The 22943-nt window shown below is 39.6% G+C and overlaps 1 protein-coding gene across 1 annotated transcript in view; it reads right to left on the reverse strand.

Moving 5' to 3' along the window:
- The window catches only part of SLC1A1 (solute carrier family 1 member 1), a 54048-nt gene extending 34017 nt beyond the window's left edge, over nt 1–20031 (reverse strand). Inside the window, exons 1-2 of the mRNA XM_048292226.1 lie at nt 19891–20031; nt 6230–6370 (exon numbers count right to left, since the gene is read on the reverse strand). Coding sequence (XP_048148183.1) covers nt 6230–6370; nt 19891–19981 — 232 coding nt within the window. The 5' untranslated portion in view covers nt 19982–20031. The remainder of the gene's footprint in view (nt 1–6229; nt 6371–19890) is intronic.
- Nucleotides 20032–22943: the final 2912 nt, after the last annotated feature.

Consider the following 22943-nt stretch of genomic DNA (forward strand, 5'->3'; position numbering starts at 1 on the left):
CTGTATTAATATTTCGTCAGGGAGGAAATATAAGACATGAGGGAGAGATTATTACAGAACTTGAAACAGACATTGAATAGGTGATAAAATAATGCCATTAATACTGAGACCTGAGACATGGACCTGCTGTGCTATATATCACATCTTTTAACACAAAGCTAACATTTCTGGCATTTATGGGTAACTCTGGAAACATCATCAAAGAAAGCTCATTTATCAGATATGTGATATAAATTTTTTGACAGAACACATTCTAGCCCTGAAGAAAGACCTCCACATCAAGATCCATGGCTTGTAGCTTGAAAATGCAGGCAGCATGAAATAACCCCATGTGAGAAGGACTGATTGAAGAGAGATGGGAAGCAGAGCCATTGTATTCTCATAGTGTCCGGATGTCTGGGGGTGTTGCGTTGAGAACCAGATCTCCTGATATTAGCTATTAACAGGGAACTGAGGCGCAGGACATAATGCCAGACACTTTATGTGGATTAGTTATCTTCAGACTGGGCATGTAAGTTTCCTCAGCTTGTACCCAAGTACAAGGGAACAACAGTTCAGGAAACTTGACAGTTGTCTCCAACCTAAGTTCTGCTGTGATCCTGACAGAAAACAGATTTGCAAACATTTACTGCCGTTGCACACTGTGTGAATCTCACTTAACGAAAAAGAAAGCTTTAAGTGATTAAAGGGGACTAGTCTGCTCAGTATGCATTCTTGATGAAACTGCACAACTCCAGAGAATTTCCATTCTCAGAATGAAATTAGAGTTGTGAACTTCCAAGACTTTCAAAGATATTTTATATGTTTTAAGTACTCCCAAAATGATTAGATTTAAGTCTCAAAACTGCTCTGAAGCATACAAGAGATTCCTCTCATTCCTTCTCCCTACAGGGCAACTAAAAAAACATATTCTTTGTATTTATCTAATATTTCTTCTATTAGAGCATTATTTCAAAATAAGTGGATTTGGGGTGTGGAATCTTACACTCAGTACAGCTGTAGTTCTGATATCATAACAATGATCTTGAGTAACACTACAGCAGGTGACAGAAAATACAAATCATTTCTTGACATGAATGATGCATTAGTGTGCTATTAACTAATTTGAGGGATAGAAATCTCATGGGTAGCCAAAAGAGCTCTGTATTTTGAACTGAATCATCAATGGTGGACTTTTGGGTCAGAGTAAATAAGTTTACGCCTGAATCCATTAAAATGATTATGAGAAGAAGAGAACAATTAAAATTTGGCTCTGAGGCAGAGTACTACACAGACTATTCCATACCTAAAGCAAGGTCCTACTAACAAAAATTTCCAATTTTTTCAAAACAAATATATGCTTAGTGCTTATGTCAGTTTTTTACTAGGCTACAGTTATGCTGCCAGGCAGGTTAGTGGAAAAATTCCACAAATTGCAACTTGTACACTACATAAGTGTGTTAACAATACTGTTCCTCTCTTACACTCAGAGGAACTGGGTTTGTGAATGAAAACCATATTCTACAAAGCCCTCCATTTAACCAGAGGGAGAATTTTGCCTTCTGAATCTGAAAATAGACAGAGGTAAGGTTGTTCCTGCTCTAATTAGAGCTCCAAGGAGAAGCAAGAAGCATATTCCTGATTTAATTGAGGAAATCTGTGAGAGTTTTTTCACTATATGGAATTTATTCCAACAAGTTAAAACTACTAAGACTTTAATTTTCCAGAAAATCCTGAAATCTCAAGGAGCTATTGCAACCTCCACTCTCTTTGCTGTGGGCTTGATTTACATCATTATGCCCAAACAGATTGAAATCTGGTCATGGGACATGCACTTGTGCACAGCTCCCATCTCTAAAGCATAAGCTGATTCTTTTCAGGATGTGACATTACCTTTTAAAACATTCTGATCCTAAAAAAGAAAACTACAGACTGCATTTTCAAAAATGTCTTGGTGACATATTTTGTATCATAGAATCATAGAATGGTTTGGGTTGGAAGGGAACTTAAAGATCATCTAGTTCCAACCCATCTGCCAAAGGCAGGGACACCTTCCACCAGACAGGCTGCTCAGAGCCCATCCAACATGACTCTGGACATTTCTGGGGACAGGACAAACACATCTTCATGGAATAACCTGTTCCAGTGCCTCACAACCCTCACAGCAAAGAATTTCTTTTCGCTATCTAATATAAACCTACTTTTTTTCAGTTTAAAGCCATGCCCCCTTGTCTTAGCACTAGGTGCCCATGTAAAAAGACCCCCTCCAGCTCTCTTGTAGGCCACTTCAGGCGCTGGAAAGCTGGAACAAGGTCCCCCTGTAACCTTCTCTTCTGCAGACTGAACAAGCCTGTGAACTTGCTGAGGGAGCAGTCAGCTCCATCATCGTCATGGATAAAACGTTAAACACTATTGGCCGCAGAATTGAACCCTGAGGTACATCACTACTGACTTGTCTCCAACGAGATTTGTGCTGGTGATTGCAACCTTTTGTGTCTGCCCATTCAGACAGGTTTCAGTTTGTCTCACTGTGCAGTTATCCCCACAGAACTGATAGAACACAGGATCGATGTTATGGGAGACAGTGTCAAAAATTTTACTAAAGTCAGGTTAGACCACATGACCTCTTTGTAATTCCTAATTTTCATATCAAAAGCAAAATTCACACTTTCAAAAATTACTGTAAAGAAGCAAACAAAGAAGGGGATGGAAATTCAAGGAAGATCCAGGATGTGTCTTCAGCTATGATTGTAAACAAGACAGCTCACTGTTTGCTTACTGTTAGTGGCAAAGCCACATATTTCTGCATTTGGCGGTACCTTTTCTAGAATAAGACCCAAAAGTATTTTCCTCCAAAGAAACTTCGTCTTTATTGATTAAATGTAGGATGTGCAAGGAAAGCACCATAATCTGCATACTGGCTGGTTGTCTTTGGTGGGACCAGATGTGTTTTGAGGATGTCCACCTCCTTGGAATATATGTATTAAACAGAGGCCTATAGGGCCTGTATCTGATGATCACAGCTGTCAGACCTGTGTATGTGTTCACATGCTCTGTGGCAGACACTTGGGGCTGCAATATATACAAAGTTATTGCAGTAAAAGTAGCAATGATACTTCAGCTGGTCCGGAGTAAACGTCTTTTTAGTTTACAAGTTAAGGAGATGCAATTAGCTCACCATGACAGAAAAATGTTGTTCTGTTATTGTGCCTTTGCTGCAGGTTAAGTGTGTGCACCAGAGAGAATTACAATGGCTCACTTGGTACATAACTGTAATCAGATTGTGGTGCTGAGTCCAAAGGCATCTAGGAAGTTTTGATGCCTTTTGTAAATGTATATTATGTCAAAATACTAGATTTTGGTTACAGGTGACAGTTTGTGCAAGAATCACCAAGACAAAATTAGAAGGAGTGGCTGAGGTATGAGATGGTTATACAGTCACTCAACAGCACCTGGATGGGCTGGCGAATTTGTCTGAGAGAAATCTCATGAAGTTCAACAAGCAGAGCTCTACATCTGGGCAGGAATAATGCAAGGCAACAGTACATGCTGGAGGTTAACTGGCTGGAGAACAGCTCTGCAGAGAAGGATCTGAGAGTCCTGGTAAACAACAAGCTGACCCTGAGACAGTAAGATCTCATAGCAAAGGCCAGTAGCCTCCTAGGCAGCACTGTGACAAGCTCTGTCAGCATGTGGAGGGAGGTGATCTCTCTAAACACAACATCTATGAGGCCACACCTAGAGTACTGGGTCTAGTTCTGGATTCCCCAGTACAAGAAAGGGATGGACTTACTGGGCTGAGTCCAGTGAAGGGCCACAACTCTGATGAGGGTATTGGAGCATCTCTCACATGAGGACAGCTGGGAGAGGAGGGACTGTTCAGTCTGGAGAAGAGAATGCTCAGAGGGATCTTATTCATGTGTATAAATTGCTGATGGGTGGGAAAGATTACAGAGCCAGGCTCTTAGCAGTGGTGCCCAGAGACAAGACATGAGACAATAGCAAAAAATTTAAAAAACGATGAAATTTAATCTGAACAGGAAGACACTGCTCTAGCTGACCCTGCATGAGCAGGGCATTGGACTAGATGGTTTCAAGAGATCCCTTCCAACCTCAGTCATTCTATATGACTGTGTAAAAGAAGAAAAATGACTAGTATGCTGTGTGATCATTCACAGGTTTATTTATTCATTTCAAATGTGCATTTCTGATGCTTGGAAGGTTAACATAACTATTTTAAAAGAGGTCATCTCATCAACATCCTGAGGACAGATGCAAGTGAGTAGTGAAAACCATCATGCACAGACATTCATGGTTCCTTTGCAAAGCCATCATACTTTATCAAGCAGCTTCTGTTTATCTATCTTGTTTCCTTTTCCTTGCCTAAAAACCCAATATAAAAGTGTAGAAAAAGTATACCCTTATTTTCTATGGAAATTGGATATGCCAAGGTCAGAATCAGAGCATCTCATTCTCATCATGAGATGCTCTGATTCTGACCTTGGCTGATCCATTTATACAGTCATCTCTGTATATGGCTGTAATCTGCAACCTGTAAAGTCCAAGCTTGTGTTAGTAGTTACAAATGCTATTTACTCATATTGGAAAATTACACATTAAGTAAGCACAATATTTTTTAACAGGCTAATTCTTGTTTCCCCTTGCAAGTGCTGGACATGGATACATTTAATAAATAATTCATTTCATGATTATTCTAATGTTCTAATTTATTTCTGAAGACATAGGCCCAACTTCGCTCACAAATAAAAGCTTGTTCAAAAAAAGAAATGTCTTATCTTGAGTCTTATCTCGTCAGCTTTTCCTGGATCTCCTGTCACGGACTAAGGTTCTCCTCTCCTTTACACACCAACTGTTTAATCTCCCTTCATTCCTTTGGACCCAACCCTTTACTATTTTGTGTCCTCATTTCTCACTCCACCCTTGGCAGCTTTCCATTCTTGATCTTGCAGCTCTTGACAGTCTCCATTTCAATTCTAACACTGGGTTCCTCTCACTCTACATTACAGATGTGCTCAAAAGGCCTTAACAGCTTCCCTTAAGAACTTTGTTATAGACTCATTTTGCCGTGTGCTGCTGTGCAATTAGTGATATTTTTGGCTACAAATTTTGGGGAGCTTGGAAGTTTGTATTTAATATCCTATTCTTGAAAGCACTTTTGCAACATGATCAAAATTCCCCTTTCATTTTCTGATAACAACATGCTCTCTCCCTTTCTTTAGTCAAATATCTGATGCATTTTCATTAACCTCTAACCAATCAACAAACACCTGGACACGTTGTGACAAACACAACATGTTGTCAAAACAGCAGTTTTGTGGAGATGAAAAGGGACAGTATACTGACCAGTGTGTCTCGATTCACTGCAAGAAACTAAAAGAAAAGAGTCACAATCCTTGTACCATCAGCAAAGACTTAAAGAATAAAGAGAAGTTCACTAAAGAAAAGCTATTTGACATTCAGTTCTGTCTCTTTGCTTTGGGCTTTCTCCACCAAATCTTTCCAAAGTTTTCCCACTAGGTGAGCTGTTAGCAAATTCTAGCAGGCATGGCAGGGCTCCAGCCAACAGCTTGCTTGCTTTTCCCAGAAGATGAAACTTCGCTTTTGTTTCCATTACCCCTTCCTGGCCCCACAATCTCCCTTCGCACTCACTAGGTTCAAAGGAGTTTTCAGTTTTGGGGAAATACAAGTGGATTTATTTTCCCCTAATTTATTTCTGCCAGGTCAATGAATTGAATGGACTCATAGATGGATTCAGTGAATACTAGAGCTCATGCAAGGTACCTCAGTGAAATTTGTTCAGACCAAATAAGTGTAGGTCAGGAATGTCCTCTTTTTGTGACAGTAGGCTATGAGATCAGCTCTCCCTTGCTTGTGAAATGGCAACATGAGACTACTTACAACAGTTAACTCTGTACCTCAGAATATGCAGCTGCAGCTTTGGGCTTGCAATTTGCAACTGCTTAACCCCCTCCTGGAAACAGGGAGAGAGAGATACAAAAATCTATAAACTTGCAAAGTTATTAGCTCATAGCTCTTTATAATGTCATAGATAATAGTGCTAATCCTTCCAAATCTATTCTCATTATATAAAGAAAAATTTAATCTAAAGGTATGAAATCTGTATTTCTCAGTTTCATAGAGTTTCATCAAGTTGTTTTCAGGGGTTATTTCCTTTAGAAAGAAAGCACAATGACAATCCCATAAGCTAACAGTACATTTCCAGTCATACCTGTGATCATACTTGATATGATTAATGGCAGAATGATGAGTTTGAGCATTCTCATCAGCAGTTCCCCAGGAAAGGAAAAGTAGAACTTATCCAAGTTAGACAGTTTTCCATATTCCCGTACCAGAACTCCAATTCCAATACCTAAAAGGGACATAAAAATGTGGCACAAATTAGATGTAATTTATAGTAGAGACATGTGGGACAAGGTGAAAAAATAGCAGAAGAACAAATAGAGCAAGCAATAAACACATTTACACAGCTATGGTAGAACTTGTAAAGCAAATCAAACGTAAGATATTTCCTTTTCTGATGATAAGCAAAGTAATAACACATATAATTCTGAAGTTGCAAGATGTCTTTAGGTAGGTCTTTGGGAAAATCTGATTAGGTGCTCTGATTATCAGTTTACTCTAGTACTGACTTTTTACCTGCCTTCACTAGTTCTAGAAGACCCATAACTGGCATTTAAAAAATCAATATGCTATATAAACACTACCAAACACTAAAGAGAGATGGTGACATAAATACTTGAGATGATTTCTATTGGTGAAAATAAGCCTACCCAGTAGCAACACTTTCAGTAATTGCTGCTCTACATAATTAGGAAAGAGCGTGACTGTAATCACTAAATTAATTTAATAACTTCCAGGAAACTGATCAACAAAAATACACTCCACATATTTCACACTCATTCCACCACATATCTGACCTACAAATACCAGACATAAATTCAGTGATTGAGCCACAACGCAAGGCACTTTTATATGTCCTCTTATCTTTGGATTACATGAATTATCAGATAGTTCTCACTTCTGAGACAAACAATGGATAAGAGTTCTACCAAAAGAAAAAAAATCATAGGACAAAAGACAAAATTCTTCAGTTTGACAGGCACTACCTTTATTTTCCATTCCAATATGATTTTCAAATTAAAATGACTGTTACAGGAAATGTGTTCATCAGTGTCTAAAAAGCACTAGAACTGTTGTTTCACATTGGAGCTTTGTAATGCTTCAGTCCTGAATAAACTGAACATCAAGAAATCCAATTTCTAACTGGATCCAATGAAAGAACAAGTCAGAACTCTTAATCATCAAAATCAAGCTAAACGAAAATTAAGGCAGATTAAAAGTCTTTCCTGTTAATAGAGATGGAAAATGAACAAGGTAACCTTCCAAGAAAATGAGCTGCTCTAATCAACTATTAAGATTTCTGATCAAGGTGTCATTTCTGCCAGAGAACATGGACAGTTTAAATTCCTTGGAGCAATCTTGAATCTTAATAGCCTTGAAGATATTTGCAATATTATGCAAATAACCTTGATTAGTGAATGATAAGACACAATGATCTCTATTTCTAATCTAGTGACTGAATTAGGCAGGTTGAAAATACTTTGCACTTTTAGATAAGCCCAAGCAAGATAAAATTCCATTTGTAAATAGTTACATGGATTGAAGTTAGTTGCTAAAATTTTGATCCTGAAAGCACAAGAGAAAATAGCTGAATCTAACCAAACAGGTAAGCTCCATGTCTTCAGACAATTCACACAATTTACAGCAGACATTTGCTTAAATTGCGGCAAGACTGAACTGCATGTTTTGGCAAGTTGTGTAATGCCACTTCATGTTGAGCAGGTATGACTAGGACATGTTCTAACCATCTGCCTTTCATTCTACATGGTGATTGTCATATTTGACCAGATGGAATTCTGATCATTGTATATTCAGCAGGATTGCTAGCAGGTAGAAAGATTCACCCCTGTTTTCATTCTTGTGGGTTCTGTTTTCCACTTCTTTAGATTTCACTACAAAAACTTCCCACATGGTCTCAAAATTATAGCAGGGTTTCCTTAAGATTTTCCATCTTTATATTTATACCTACTTTGTTTGATTTTTTTTTTTTTTGGTGAGGATATTATTTATCTAATGACAATAGCTGAGAATAGAGTTCCTCATTCTAACAATCTCCTGAAATTACATTATTGCTCTCAATTCCTTATTCATGCAATTTCTTTACCAGATAGAGCATTATATCCATATTAACTTGTGTAGTATGCTGAATTACAGTATAATGCAGCTACCTTTTAACTGCAGTTAGCATCTAGCATATGTTGCTTGAATATATCATAGGAATATAAGAAATCGTATTTTGTAGCAGTAACAAGAGAAGGTTAGAAATTTAGCAGAATAAACTTGCTTTTGTACTGGAAATTGACATATATGAAGCTTTTTGATCCTCATCTCAATAACCAAGTTCAACTTGGAAATTTCTTCTGGGAATTATAAGACACAGAAAGAAGTGTGGTCCAGGATAAACATATTTCACATGGTAACCACTGCTTTTAACATCACATTGATTATAGCAGCCCTAAGTAAGAAGAGAGAAAGTCTTATAAAAATCTTAATTTTTCTAGATGAATGCTATTGATAACTCCATTATTTCTGAAATTAAAATGCACAATGACTTTCATCAACCATAAAATACATTATAGTCTGCAAAGCCGCTTCTATATATTAGGATTCCTCCTTTCTTTTTATTTTTTTTATTTTTTTTTTTAATTTATGGAATAATTTGCTTCTACTTTTTGAAGAGCAAAACATCACTTTTCCTGCTTGCCCTCTTCATCTTTCCTGTTTCAATCACTCCACCTTCCTTCTCATCCATGACAAACTGGTTTTATTTTTTTTCCATCTCTTCTCCTGGCTTTTACTTCTTGTCTACATGCCTAAGTTAGGTTATGATTTTTACCACAAGTGCAATCCTTTACTTACCGCTCAATGACATATACTGCTTAACCTCCAGATTTCTGCAATATTGGGCAGATGTGAAGAGTGATAGTGGAATAAACTGTACAACCTCATGTCTTTAATTTTTTAAGTAAAATATATCTTTGTAACTGTGCATAGTACAGCACATGCTGTATAGCATGGTGTCTACATTTCCTCTCCCAGCAGCCACCAACACAGCAAGTGAAAGATGCAGTCTGGGTCCCTGGGATTGCAATGCACCATGAAGGCCAAAAGAAAATTCTCTTGTCTGAACCCATATGAAAGAGCACATGCCCTAACTCCTTGTTACTGTTCTCCCACGTAGCATATAAGGCTTTTAATAAGCTTGGTAACAGACAGAAAATCCTTCAAAGAAAGGGGATAAATACAGATGAAGTGAAGTGAGGGGTGAGGATGAGAAGAACAAGAGAAGAAAAACAGAGCAGAAGAGAATCATTGAATATAAGCACACCAAGTGAAATCCATTGGCACCCATCTTTCAGGGAGTCTCACCTTAAAAAACTAGAGGGAATACATGTTTTCTCTGTATAGGAGCCATTTCTTGTTGTGTTACCCAAAGAAAGCGGAGCAAAAAATGCTGCAAGGGGTTAGCTAGCACCCGCAATTGGCTCCACTGTATATAGCACTAGATCCATCACATTTGCCAAGCCTGAGGCTTTACAGGACCTAGCAGATGATGGCTGTGTGTAATAAGGTGCAGAAGCAGTCTGGCCTGTGTATGTATGTGCAGTGAGTCCACCACAGAAATTAGGTAAAATGTGTCTTGGGAGACAATTCTGTTGAGGTTTCTGTCTATCTGCAAAACAACTTTTGTGTCTAAGTATCTGGTGAACAGTAATTTATTGCAATCTGACCTTGATCTGGAGCGCCTCTTTATATATTGCTATTCTTTCTGAAATGTTGCCTAAGGAAAAACGTAAATTATTTGTATGGAAACAATTATAGGGCTACTACATTTTTCTTCAAGTACCTCGCTGAAGTTCATGACAAATTTGAAAATGAGTAAAATAACCTCCACACACTCGGTTCAAAAACTCTGCATAATCTCTAGGCTCAGTTATACTAGCACACATGGGGTGTGTCACAAACTGTACTACAGCTATAGTAAACCTTTAAAAATGTGCTGGCCATTCCACAGCCCCCTAAGCAACTCAACATGGAGACCATTTACAATTTTTCAGGAAGTGATAGCTAAACCCTGAAGCCTTTTTTTATACAATTACACACACAGCCATCCCAGCTTCTATTTCTCACTGAAAGAGAATATAAACCAGATAAAATTGGCATCTAATAGTTAGGACTCCATAATGTCATTTGTACTCATGGATGAGAACAATGATTTGGGATGCACAGTACTAATTAACAGGGAATTCTCCATCAGTGCCATGACACTGAAGAAACAGCAAATCACCCTCAACTTCCACTGATTTCATTATGTGAATGATCCTTAGGAATGAACCATAAAGACAATGAGAAAAAGAATCCAGCATATATTTTTGTTGAATTAATAATCTGTTTTGTAAAATGATCTGTTCTGAAGTGTATGTAGTGATCTGAAAAAAAAGCTGTGGTATTTATTTTTCCTATTTTCTTAAAATTTCATGGCATGGAAACTCCTTTTCACTGAAGCAGAGTCAGTGACCCTGGCAGATGCTGATAGACAGTGTGGGAATGACAGGAATTTTGCTTTGACAGCACTGAAAGAAGAAAAAAAAGTCACATGGTTCAAACCTGGTATTATTTAATTGTACTGTAGCAATATCTATTAAGTTATTAACTAAGTGATTAAGCTCTTCATAATTTCACATAATATGCTGCACACACGTGACAGACTAAACCACAATTACTTCTATCATATTGGTGGGTCTTAACTGGATTAACTTCACAGCAGATGATTGATGGAACTGAAAAGGCCAGCAAACAAACTTCACTGACTTGATTTCAAGCACAATACAAAATATTCAATATAAACATGTCAAATTGTAGCACAGGCAGGCAAGATTTGTGCAGTCTGATACATTCTCAGTCCTTTAGTAATATTTTATAAATCAATTTTGTCTCTGCTCTCTCCATAGAGGTTTTGTTATCACTGGCTGTCTCTCAGCTGCAAGAAAATACAGTGCCAACTATAAAACACTAAAAGAGAGGGTGTAGAAGAATATATTACTAATGCTTATAAACATATTATTTCAGCTTTCATTGAACTATTTTTAATACTTTCTAATGTTACACATTTTACTGCTTTACACTGTACTTGACAATGTACCTTCCAACAAACATACTGATGTTGATTGAAAAAAGAAGGTTCTTAGAAAACTGTAGGCAACCACTAAGGTATAGAGTCTCAGGGGTATAATTACATGGCAACTGGCCTTAACTCCCTGGTTGCTTATGTTAGCCAGACTACCTGACTGCTTACAAAGACATGTGAAGAAAAGTTCTCAGAAATCTTCCAGAAAGAAGTTCCCATATCAACTCTTGGTTTATGGAAGAATATTTAGTAGCAATTTATAAGAGAAAATGTGCTTGTGCTCTGCCATGGTGAGACCCCCTGCTGCTCTCTGATTACCCTGCTGAGGGTGCAGTGGTTGTAAATTCCTTCACACAAGTAATACACTGTCATCTGACTGCAGTGTGAGGAAAGTTCAGGTAGACAGTGACTCCCTGTGATGGACCTTCAGGAATGAAGGCAAGGTGGAGTGCTGGCCAGAGGGGGAAAAACCAGCTTCTCCAGTGTGGGTGTACTCCCTTTACTCACAGTAGGTTTGAAGGCTACTGCAAACAGCAAACCCACATAACTCCTGCTACTTTTTGTGCTGCGGGAGCCTGGAACAGGGCTAATAACATCGGGTAGCCTGTAGCAGTCACCAGCAGAGCATAGCAGAGCAGCCTCTTTGCTATGCAGCCCTGCACAAGGCACACCTATCAAACCCAGGGCAGTTAGCTCACTCAGACAGGAAAAGGGAAAAATAGTGGCTATTCTCCTGTGACTGTGTGACCATAGTTCTGCTGAATGCTGAATCAGTGCTCCCTCTGAACATACAGAGGGCTAACCAGTTTGACTATTTAACAATGTCTCCTACTGGACTCTGGCTTTCCTGTCGTTTATCCAAACAGACTGTAGATGAGTTTCACCTGTACATATCTTCCAAATATTTTCCATGTGCAGATGCAATTTCTTTCAGAGAAAGCCAAGAAAAAATATACATCTGAAGGAAGAAGAAAAACCTTACAATTGTGCTTCATCTAGCTAGAACTCTTGTACAGAATCTACCACTGTAAAAATAAGCTAAATTGTACCAGATTATACATTTGTTTCTTTCACAGTTTTTTAACAAACTTGTTGACTTATCTTTGTGAAGGACTGTGCTTACAACCTTAACATAACAAATTCATTTCTTTTATAAACAAGATTATGTCATAAATTAAACAATCTGGGGAAAATGACAATTCTTTCCCAGCAGCTATGCAACCTCCATTTCTTCATGAATTTGGATATATCATGGTGAAAGCACCTGTTCTGTTGGGTAATAGTGTTAAGGTTTCAGGAAAAGCTAATTCAGTGTCAAACACACAAAAAGGAGGACCACAGGGTAATTAAAAGAATGAAGAGCCTACCTTTTGAATGAATATGAAAGAGCTTGGTTTGTTCAGGGATGAGAGTGGTAGAAATACAGAAAATGGTTGAATACTAGCGATGGAGCAATATTTTAATTATCTGATGCATAGCCAAACTGAATACATTTATAGTGGAAATTGTAAGGCTTTCAACCATCAGATTGAAGAATATACCTTCCCAGGAGGATATACAACACCAAATAGCCTATCCAGCTTTAAGACGGAGTATGATATGTAACAGAATTTTATCTACAACGGTGTAACCTGAAGCAGCAGAGGCCAGATTTGATAACCCAGGGGATATCCTTCTATCTTATATTCCTGTGTTTTACAGTAAAATTGGAAGATAACCTGACAACAGTAACCTGTCTTTCTTCTTTTGCAGACCTTCCTTGTGACCCCTTTCAGATATCACCTCTAAAACCATTACCCTTCTCCTTCATCTCATTCATCTATGACGTGTGAGCCTTCTTTAATTATGCAGTCATCCAGACATGTATAGGTCTTACTGCTTCCTTCATGTCTCCACATCCACTACATTTTATAAAGCAGTGTTTTTGTTTGGACCCCTTTTCTCAGTAATTTCAGAAATTCATGTCCCTCGGTTGTAGCATCTAATGTTTTGCTCACGTGGCCTAACACACTGCAGCACCATTGGCACCATCACAATGCCACACACAAAAATTTAGGAATTTCTCACTCGTCTTTGTAAAAGCCCACTGGTCTTCTGTTCTCTTTCCACATTTGCTTGCTGTGCCAAAGCTATATAAGCACCTTTGTACATGGATAGCTCAAGAGATATTAGCTCAGTAGAACACATCAGGAAAAATGCATCTTCATTTAAGACCCCTAAAACACACAAGAAACTAAATAGTTGGCAATGGTATAAGAAAGGTGAAAGGCTATTAACTGGAAATAACTGCCAGATTTTGACCCTTGTTATTGCTTCTTTGATGAGAGAAGAGGACAGTAAACAGGACATTCTGTTCTAGCTCTCCCCTTGTTGGAAGAGCAATGGAATGATTGCAATTGAGATAAGCAGCTGGACAGGCCATTTAGTGGACACTAAAGATAGACACATAGTAACATGCAGAAACATTGTTATTCTGAAACTAATGAAGCCATCAAAGCATTGAGAAATCAGATACATGACCTAGAAAATTAGCTCAGATTAAGAAACACCAGGTCGTTTGCCATTCCAAAAACATGAAAGGACCACTAAATTTCAAAAGCTAACTCCAATACTGCCCTGATCTTCAGATGTGATACAGCTGTGATACAGCTGTGATCTTACAGCACAAGATAATGTTGTGGGACTATAAGTACAAATGCCTTGCACAAATCCTATGAGGCCTTTGTGGAAAAAAAAAATAAAGATTTCTGAACAGTGCAACTGTTATTAATGAATAGTCTCAACCTGAACATTATCTTTTTTGCTGGGGTATAGGAGATGAAAGTTTCTAAAGTGAAAAATAATAAATATATTAAATATATAAATAATATATATAAATAAAAATATAGACATTTCCTAACATGTATATATAAAAGAAAAAAAATGTAATTACATTGTTTTATTTTCCCCTAAATAATATTGGGAAATTGGACAGAGTAAATATTTTGCTGGTATTAGTATTCGTGTTCTTGGTTCAAATGTAAAAAAATACTGGTAGACTTTGGTAGTTTGGGGACTTTGTAGAGTGTAAATTGACATTAGGCTCACCCTTTCCAAAGATTAAAAAATTCAGCTCTAGTGATAGTTTCACTTCACTCACATAAAGTGAAACCCAGAGTTTGTGTTAAAACAAATAATAAAAGAGGAAAACTTTACATGCCAGAAGAAGAAGTAAAAGATGAATTTTCTTTGCTTCAAAGCAGTTCAAGGCCAAAAGAGGCATCATGCAATAACTTCAATTACCTTTGCATTCTTTCACTGGCTGACTTCCTAGCTCAGAGCATTTTTGATCCTCAGTAGTATGTGAACCTCTCAGATTAAATTATTAGTCATTCTGCATTTTACTTCCCATTTTTAAAATTAAATTCAGACATTTTGTCAGAATTGCTATATTTCATATATTTCTGATGACATCCCACCCTATATCAAACTGTAGGCAAGTGTTGCAGAGAAACACAGATGTAAAAATCATCACTGTCTAGAGAGACATAAAACGTCACAAGTATCATCTATGCTCTTCTGAGGCACACCAGGAAGAAAAGAGTCTTCTGTTAAATTTCCATGCTACCACAGTTGATTCAAGGTGTCTGGCCTTCATTTGTTATAAATTCCAAATTAATAAAATGCTATGCTTCAGAATTCAAGAAAGGAATCGAATGCTTGGTTTACAGCTATACTTGTCAGAAAAAAAGTAGTAATTCTTTTGTTTCATTATATTCCCCTTAACTTCTTTCCCTATGTTTTTGCTACTATATTTCAAGAGACTATGAATCAGCTTCATTGTTTGGAACCTTACTACTGAATTGCGTAAGGAACAAGAAATGGTACTGAAGACAACCTGAACTATGCTAACAGGCCACTTTTTGATAAGAGTACAAGGAGGGAGAAATGGAAAATGGTGAAACCTTACTTCGTATCAAGAATGGGCTTTTGATTTTTAAATTACATTTGCCAGAGACAGAAGGAACTTACTGTGAGAGAGACTTTATAGGTCTATGAGGTTTAGAGGCTGCAGGCTACATTTGCAAAAGAAACTTTTTGGAATATGGTGAGATCCCTGGATTCAGGGTGGCCTTCTGCATAGGGAAAGGCCATCATTAGACTGAGAGGTTACTAATTGCTCTGTTGTTGTCTTCACCCTATGAGACATTCATTCTTGTAAGAATGCACTGGTGGACTTCCAGTAATGCAGAGGTATTGCTTTTAAAAACAGCTGTCAAATCCCCTTGTGTCTTAAAACCAGCTGTCGAATCCCCTTGTGTCTGATTACAGAGGGAGCATAGCCTTTCATTTAGCAGGTGTGAATGCACCTGACTTGTCTAGAAACAAAGAAATAGTCCTATAGTAAGATATTACTACTTAATATTATAATGTAAAAGAATAACTTCCATTAACATTAAAGATAATAAATTTTTGGCATATAAACTGCTAGGAGGATATCATAAAACACAAAACAGAAGCTTCAGCGGCTGTTGCGCTTATCAAATCCTGACAAATAATTATAGCCACAATACTCAAAGTTTCTGCACTGCTGGTGTTACAACAGGAACTATGCATACTTTAATCTCACTCTCAAATACGGGGAGAAAAGGAGGTCTGCTGCCAGCCCAAATCTTTCAACAATGGAATTGCACAAGCAAAGCGTCTGATCCTGCAGAGACTGAATAAATTCACTTCAGAGGTGGAAAAGTCAGGTATTTAGCGTGCTCGAGCATCAATACGTGGTCCCCGCCCTCTCTCAGTCACTCCATCCCGGCCTTACGCCACCGCTTGCTGCAGCTCGAGTTTTTGCACGTTCTCTGGCCGCCTGGTCCCGGCTCTCCCTGTGCCACCTCGGACAGCTCCCGCCGCCCCTGCGCCGCCCAGCCCGGCTCCCGGGCCGGCAACAAGCTCCCTTTCTCGTGGTGTCTGAGGTGTACAGCGTGAGGACCACGCACATATGTGAAGAGGAGAACGATGGAGGAAGGTAATGACAGAGCACAAGCACAAAAGTGTTTATCGCTGCCTCACACCGAGACTGCACCGGCACAGCCCTGATGAACGTGATCTGTGGTGGGCTGAAGAAAGGACACCTGCCATTCACAGTCTCCACTAGCTTCCTCCTTCTGTATCAATCTAAATATTGAATTTGTCACATTTCCTCATGAATACCTGAACAATTTCAGTGTCCCACACATGTGCTGTTGAGAAAAGCCCGCCTTCAAATCACAGACAGGCTCAGAGGTATCTGAAGTTCTGAATCTGTTTAGGAAGTGACAGACAGTTCATTCAGCGATTTAAAAAAGTACTCATAACCTACAAATTTACGTGAACTGAATCTTTCAAAATAATGCCTCCCAGACCTGAAGCTGCTAAAAAAAAAAAAAAAAAAAAGTGCTAATAGATTTCAAAATTACAAGTATACAAAAATTCCAACTTATTTGTGTATAATTTCTGAGAACGTAAAACAATCTTGGCTCTAGTATAGCATGCTACTGCAACTCAGTGCCTTGGACCATATGTACACAAATCACCTAAACTTTTATTTCCACTGTAAGAAAAAGGCTGTTCTGCTGAAGAACTGCACAGTACTACAAGCTATCAGGCTATAACATGCAGACTAATGAGCAAGTATTTACACATAATCAGCCTTTTACTTTCATGACTGGTCCGTCTGCGTTGCAGCAGTGACCTTTTGGAAACAAAGTGATGACCAAAAAGAAATGCTCTATGAGAAACCTGTGAAGTGTGACTTAAACTCTCCATATGCAATTGCCCTTTGCACATCTGTTTCAGGGTGAGTAATTTTCAGGGATATTTCTGTTTTATTTTGCCTTGATTGTACAATCTGGAAACAATGTAACCTTCTATATAAAGGGCTGAAGAAGCACTTGAAGCAAGTTGACTTTTAAAATGCCTTTGTTAGCTCAGTTGCTTTGGGCTCAGTTAGGCTAGCAGAGTAAAAAGACGCAAGACACACTTTCCTTTGCAGGTATTTGCATGAGGCTGCTGCTCTCCTGGTTACAGATCTCTCCACATCACCTTGGGGGTCTGAGATCAACTCTCTTCTAAGGCAAGGAAAATAACTACTTGAGCCTCAAATTTTGTTTTCTTTGAATATACATTCAGGTGTTTTCACCCAAAAGACAGGACACTTAAGATGGTTTGTGTACAGATTTTAAATTATAACCCCACGCACACTGCTATAAAAGAAATTCCAGTATTTTTGAAAATGGAAAGGACGGGCAAAGGGTTGAATGCTTAAAATATAGCCTAAAATAATTACTCTTGAAAGAAGAAGTGTTTGGAATTCTGAGGGGTTTCTGTCTGTTTCTGTCTCTTGTCAGAGACACACACGAATAATCGGGAAAACTTTTCAGCTTAGTAAGAGTACTAGTAAAGATAAGCATATTTCAATTGGATTCTGAATATGACTCTGATAATGATGAGCAAAAATCACGACTCCATATGATAGTGTAGGAATATCAGGTACTTTGCAGCACAGCTGGACAGCTTTCACAGCACATTTTCACAGCTTGCTGCATTTATTACTTCCACTCCTCCCTCATCATACATTTCTGAAAAGCCTATTTTCTTCTTTCAATATGATGTGCTACTGTTCTGCTCATAAATGCTAAATTGTTCTTCCAAACAAACTAGATTAACAAACCTCAGACCAATTTCCCAGGGCATATTAAAAAAGAACAAATATGTAAATTTAATTATGAAGGGTTTGAGGACTCTAGGTATATTACAAACCTTCCTCAAGCTGTAGTAAAACAATAATATATCATTCAACTCCATCTTTACAAGGGTTTCACTGTTCCTTACTTCACCTTTGAGAAATACTGAAAACGCTGCAGATACATACTTACTTGCAAAACGTAATTTGGTCCAAGGCTTTTGGAATTACTACGAAGAGTCTCTTTGACGATATTATAGAGCTCCCCTGAGTTTAGGACTGTTAATTACAGTGTAGCAAACAGAGAAGGCGAAGGATACAGGAGGTGTTGGGAGCCTGTCCCTCTCTCACTGGGAATTCCTATTGGCTATTAGGGGAATTGGGGTCAATTGTCCCCACAGCTCCTGCACTGTCATACTCTGTGGCTCTCAGAGAAATTTAATTTCAGAATGTTTCACCTGTAGAATCACATCACACTCTTCAATTCTAACTACAGTCATTGAAGATAATGAGAGCGGAATATTTCTTAACCACTTCTGTAAATCTGAAGTCAGTACGTCAACTTATAGAAGAGTACCTGACAGGACAATGCGAAAAAGCAATTGTACACACAAAAACACAGACAGATATACACACTCATCCAGTTGTATAGTCAGATTTTCAAAGCAAGGCCCTTAGCACTTGGTATGCAAAACTCACAAAAATATTTTGGTTTTGAACGAGGTGAGAAAAATCCAGAGATCTTTCAAATACTGCATGCATTGATAAAAACACACATGTCTATGTAAGCACAGTTCTGATCACAGCTTATAAATAACTGGGTGGAATTCCAAGATAATAACTCTCTTCTGAACAAATTTGCAATGAAATAGGCATGGTCCAGCCAAACTTGAAGTTAGCAGAAAAGTCATCTGAAAGAGACCCATCAGACAGCAAGTTAATGAAGCATTTATAGCAGCACTTCTCCACAGGAGAAACAATGCGAATGAGGCTCTCCAAATAATAACCAGGAGAAAATGTAATAAGGTGTGCCAAAATTATGCCCTATGGAAAAGCCTCTTCATCTAAGTAACTTGATGCATTTTCTTTGCCCAGCTGTCCTTAGTAAGATGGTGTTCAGCTCGTTTCCACTTCAAAAACTAGTTGACGTACAGGGGAGAAATCCTCCTATCTTTACAGTGATGGCCCTTAAAATCTCTCTGAAAGCCGGGTGGCACTGCCAGACTTTTCACCCATAAAAACCCCTCCGAAAGCTGGGCGACACTGCCAAACTCTTCCAGCCGCACCACTCGTTTGGGCCGTCAGAAGCTCCACAAAGCCAGCTCCACCGCTTCCCCGCCCTGCAGCCTCCCTCGGCGGGGCTGCCACTGGCAGACCCGCAGTAGGCAGGCGCCGCGTTCCCCCCAAGAGCTGCAGAGGCCGCCCGGGGCACAGCCCGCCGGGGGACCCGCAATACGGAGAGCACACAGCTCCCGGCGCCCGCGCTCCTTCTCCACTCGGCGGTCTCACCCCGCCCATCACCGACCTTTGCCACACGGGCCGGCGGGACGCGCGCAGGGGCCGGCCCGGCCAGGAGGGCCCCGGAGCCCCCGCTGCCGACCCGGCCGCCCGGGGCTGCGAGCGCCGTGTCCCCCTCGCCCTGCCCCGCTCTCGCCCTGCCGCCGCGGCACCGTGACACTGCGGGGCTGCTCTCCGCAGCCGCGGCGATGCCGGGGAAGAGCGGCCGGCCGCCCTGGCCCGCCTTTCGGGTGGGTCGCCAGCATCGCCCCGCGCCGCCCGGCCCGGCCCCGCAGCACCCCTCGCCCCGCCGCGGGCGCCGGTCCGGCGCCGCGCCACCCTTGCGCCCGGCAAGGCCGTACCGTGCCGGCAAGGCCGGGCGGGGGGCGGCGGCGCCGCGCTCCCTGCCTGTCCCCGCGCTCACCCGCCACCACGGCGACCACCGTGCTCAGCAGCAGCCAGTTCTTCCTCACGAAGCTCGGGCAGAACAATCCCTTCTTGACCGCCTTCGCCATGGCGAAGGCTGGGGCGGTGCGCGCCTTGCGGAGCCGAGCCGAGCCGAGCAGAGCCGCCTGCGTGCGCTCCGCGGGTCTGCGCGCTCACCGCGGGGAGGCGGAGACGTCGCGCTTCACCTGGCAACCGGAGAGCCCGGCCCCCCGCCCGCCCCTCGCTCGGCCGGCCCACCTGCCGCCCAGCACACCCCAGCTCCTGCTGAGAATATCAGGGGCAGCAGCTCCATATCTTGTAAGATTTCCCCCCTGGTTTTGATCCTGGTAGGCTTAAATACCGAAACAGCGAAGAAGCGTTTATTTCTCTGTGCAGCTCCCTGTAAATGGTCTCCTTCTCCCTCCCCACCATTAGCTTGATTAAGCTCATATTATATATAATATTTTGACTCAATTCCCTGTGGGGCTATGGTTTTCAATATGTCTATAAACGTGTTGATTTTGATTTTGAAATCTGTAGCTCAATGGTAAATGCAAAAAACAACCAAGCCCAACCACTATCTGCCATTGAATGACTATCTGCCATTGAATGACTATCTAGCTGAATGACATGAAGGAGAGAGCAGAATGAAAGTTTAATTTCTCTTATTTAATTGCACTTGATATCCTTCCTTTCAAAATGTACACTAGTGAGGTTTGCCTGACTTCTGTCTATAACAACTGGGTAACTATGGCCGGGAGGAGATCAGCAAAAACTGCAACTGAAACCTTGTCACTTTTGCCCTTCGCATGAATCAGGCTGTGCTGTGTGACAGCTTGGAGAAAGAGATAAATATGTACCTTGCTGAGTCAGGGAAGAGCACTGAAATCCACCTGGATGAAAATCAAGAGCTGTCATCAATATCGAGTGTTAAAACCTGGGCCTAGCTGCATAAATTCATACAGAGACACCTAAAAAGTGTCCATTTTTCAGATGTGTAGAGCAACTGCAGTAATTTGTCTGCATCTGTTACCATCAGGAGAATTTAATTTAAAAAATAAGAGGAAAGCTAGTGGTGAAAGGAAGCAGATGAGTAAGTAACCTCTTAGTTTAATTAAGTCATAAAAGGTTTCAGACCACTTAAAAGGAAGGCTGGCATACTACCATGTTACAAGCCACAGCAAAGCAAAACAAAAATAATTAATGCAAATAAATGGTAAGAAATACCATGACTATGCCTAGACTTTGGTATGGAAATGTCACAAAGTGTGACTGGCACTAAAGAGATACACAAAGAAAAAGGCACACCATGCTTCAGGGTGGGCAAGGTCAGGCATACCTTGTGCAGAAGAGCTCTGACTCGGGATCCCATTGCCACAGTGTGTTGTTTTGGTTTTTTTTCATTTCCTCTCACATACTTGGAGTCTCAGATGTTGCTTTCAGTAAGTCAAATGTCTGATCTGCCCTAGGAGGTGGTGAAGTGGTGCCTCTCTAGACAGTAGGAACAAAGTTATTTGCAAGACATCTTCAGAATGTAGGCCTTCCTTTAATTATCTCTCTATTCACCTTCTCATGTACTCCTTGTTACAACTTACTCTGCTTCTTTTTTGAGCTGTTTTGGTGAACTAGGGGAAATAATTCCAATTCACTGGCTCCTGAAGACTAGCTAAAATTAGGTTAGAGTTTACTTCTTTCTCTATGAAGTATTTCTCTTAGTACTAAAGTATTAAGTATCCTTTTTTTTCACTTTAAGGATTTCATAGTACCTTCTTGGTAGATCTAGAATTATCTGCAGCACTCTTAGGAGAGAAAAATGCCATTCTGCAGGTATAAAACTATGTGATTGTAGCTGATATGTTTCTTCCTGGAGGTTGCAATACCTTAAAGGAGTTGCACAACCTTAGAAAAAACATGATACAATTATGCTTTACAACTTATGAAGGCTGGATACAGATCTCATTTTTGTGTCCTGAAACACCAAGAAAATATATCATAATATTGAAGACCTCTATATACCTTTTCTTTCTGTTACAGTACAATGTTACTGTTCTTTTCCGCTAGTGTTTTGTCCCTAAAAATACTTAGGAAGAAAAGCATGCCAAAGTTCTAGGCTTTTTTCCTTAATAATTAGTCTTTGTTTTTCTAACTTCAACAAATGTAATTCCATGGCCATGACCTCAAAAGAAAAAAAAACAACCCAACAAACAAATAAACAAGAAGTTCATAACACAACACCTATAGAAAATTAAAGAAGTGTTCTAAAAAAAATATTTAGGCAAGTGAAATAGGAATGTTTTAAACATCCTGATGAGCAAGCTCTTTTTAATTTCATTTTCCTATTGTAAAATGATGGACATTGGCTTTGATCCTGGATGTAGAGTCAAGCTGGCAGTTTCTGTACAGGGAGCTGTATATAAAAAACCCCAACATCATAAAAAGAGTATCCTAATAAAATGGAAAAGAAATGTAGCCCAAGCCCATGGATCACTCTTGAAATGCTGAAATTATTCTAAAACTTAATTCAGCTATAGAAAAGGACTAAAAGACATAATACTTTGAAAGACTACCTGCGTGTACACCTACTAAGCACAGCTACTGAGCAAACATAAATCTAAATTCTATTTAAAACATTTTTATCTTTGTCTGATTTTGAGACATCCTGGATTCATTATGAAATAAATGAATAGAATGTATTTGTGAAAAAATGTTGATACAATTTATCTGTAAAGATGATACAAACACATTCTTTAGCTATATTGATCAGTGTTACAGAGTTCTCAGAGAAGATCATGGTTAAGATTGTATGCATGAAAAAATACTTTGATTTTTTGTGTTTAGTTTTTTTTTAATGTCCATTAAACATACGGACGCCTCAGTCTTGAAAATGTGAACACTATCCTGGGAAACAATGGTATACATTGATCACATTTGGTTTTTTTCCCTGAAGGCTAAAATAATTTGGATTACTTTGTTGTAGAATTAGGATCGTACATAAATACAAAAATAACTATTCTATTGACAAATTTTTACCACATGATGACCTGATACTTA

This window comes from Corvus hawaiiensis, chromosome Z, assembly GCF_020740725.1.
Source record: "Corvus hawaiiensis isolate bCorHaw1 chromosome Z, bCorHaw1.pri.cur, whole genome shotgun sequence".
Lineage (NCBI taxonomy): Eukaryota > Metazoa > Chordata > Aves > Passeriformes > Corvidae > Corvus > Corvus hawaiiensis.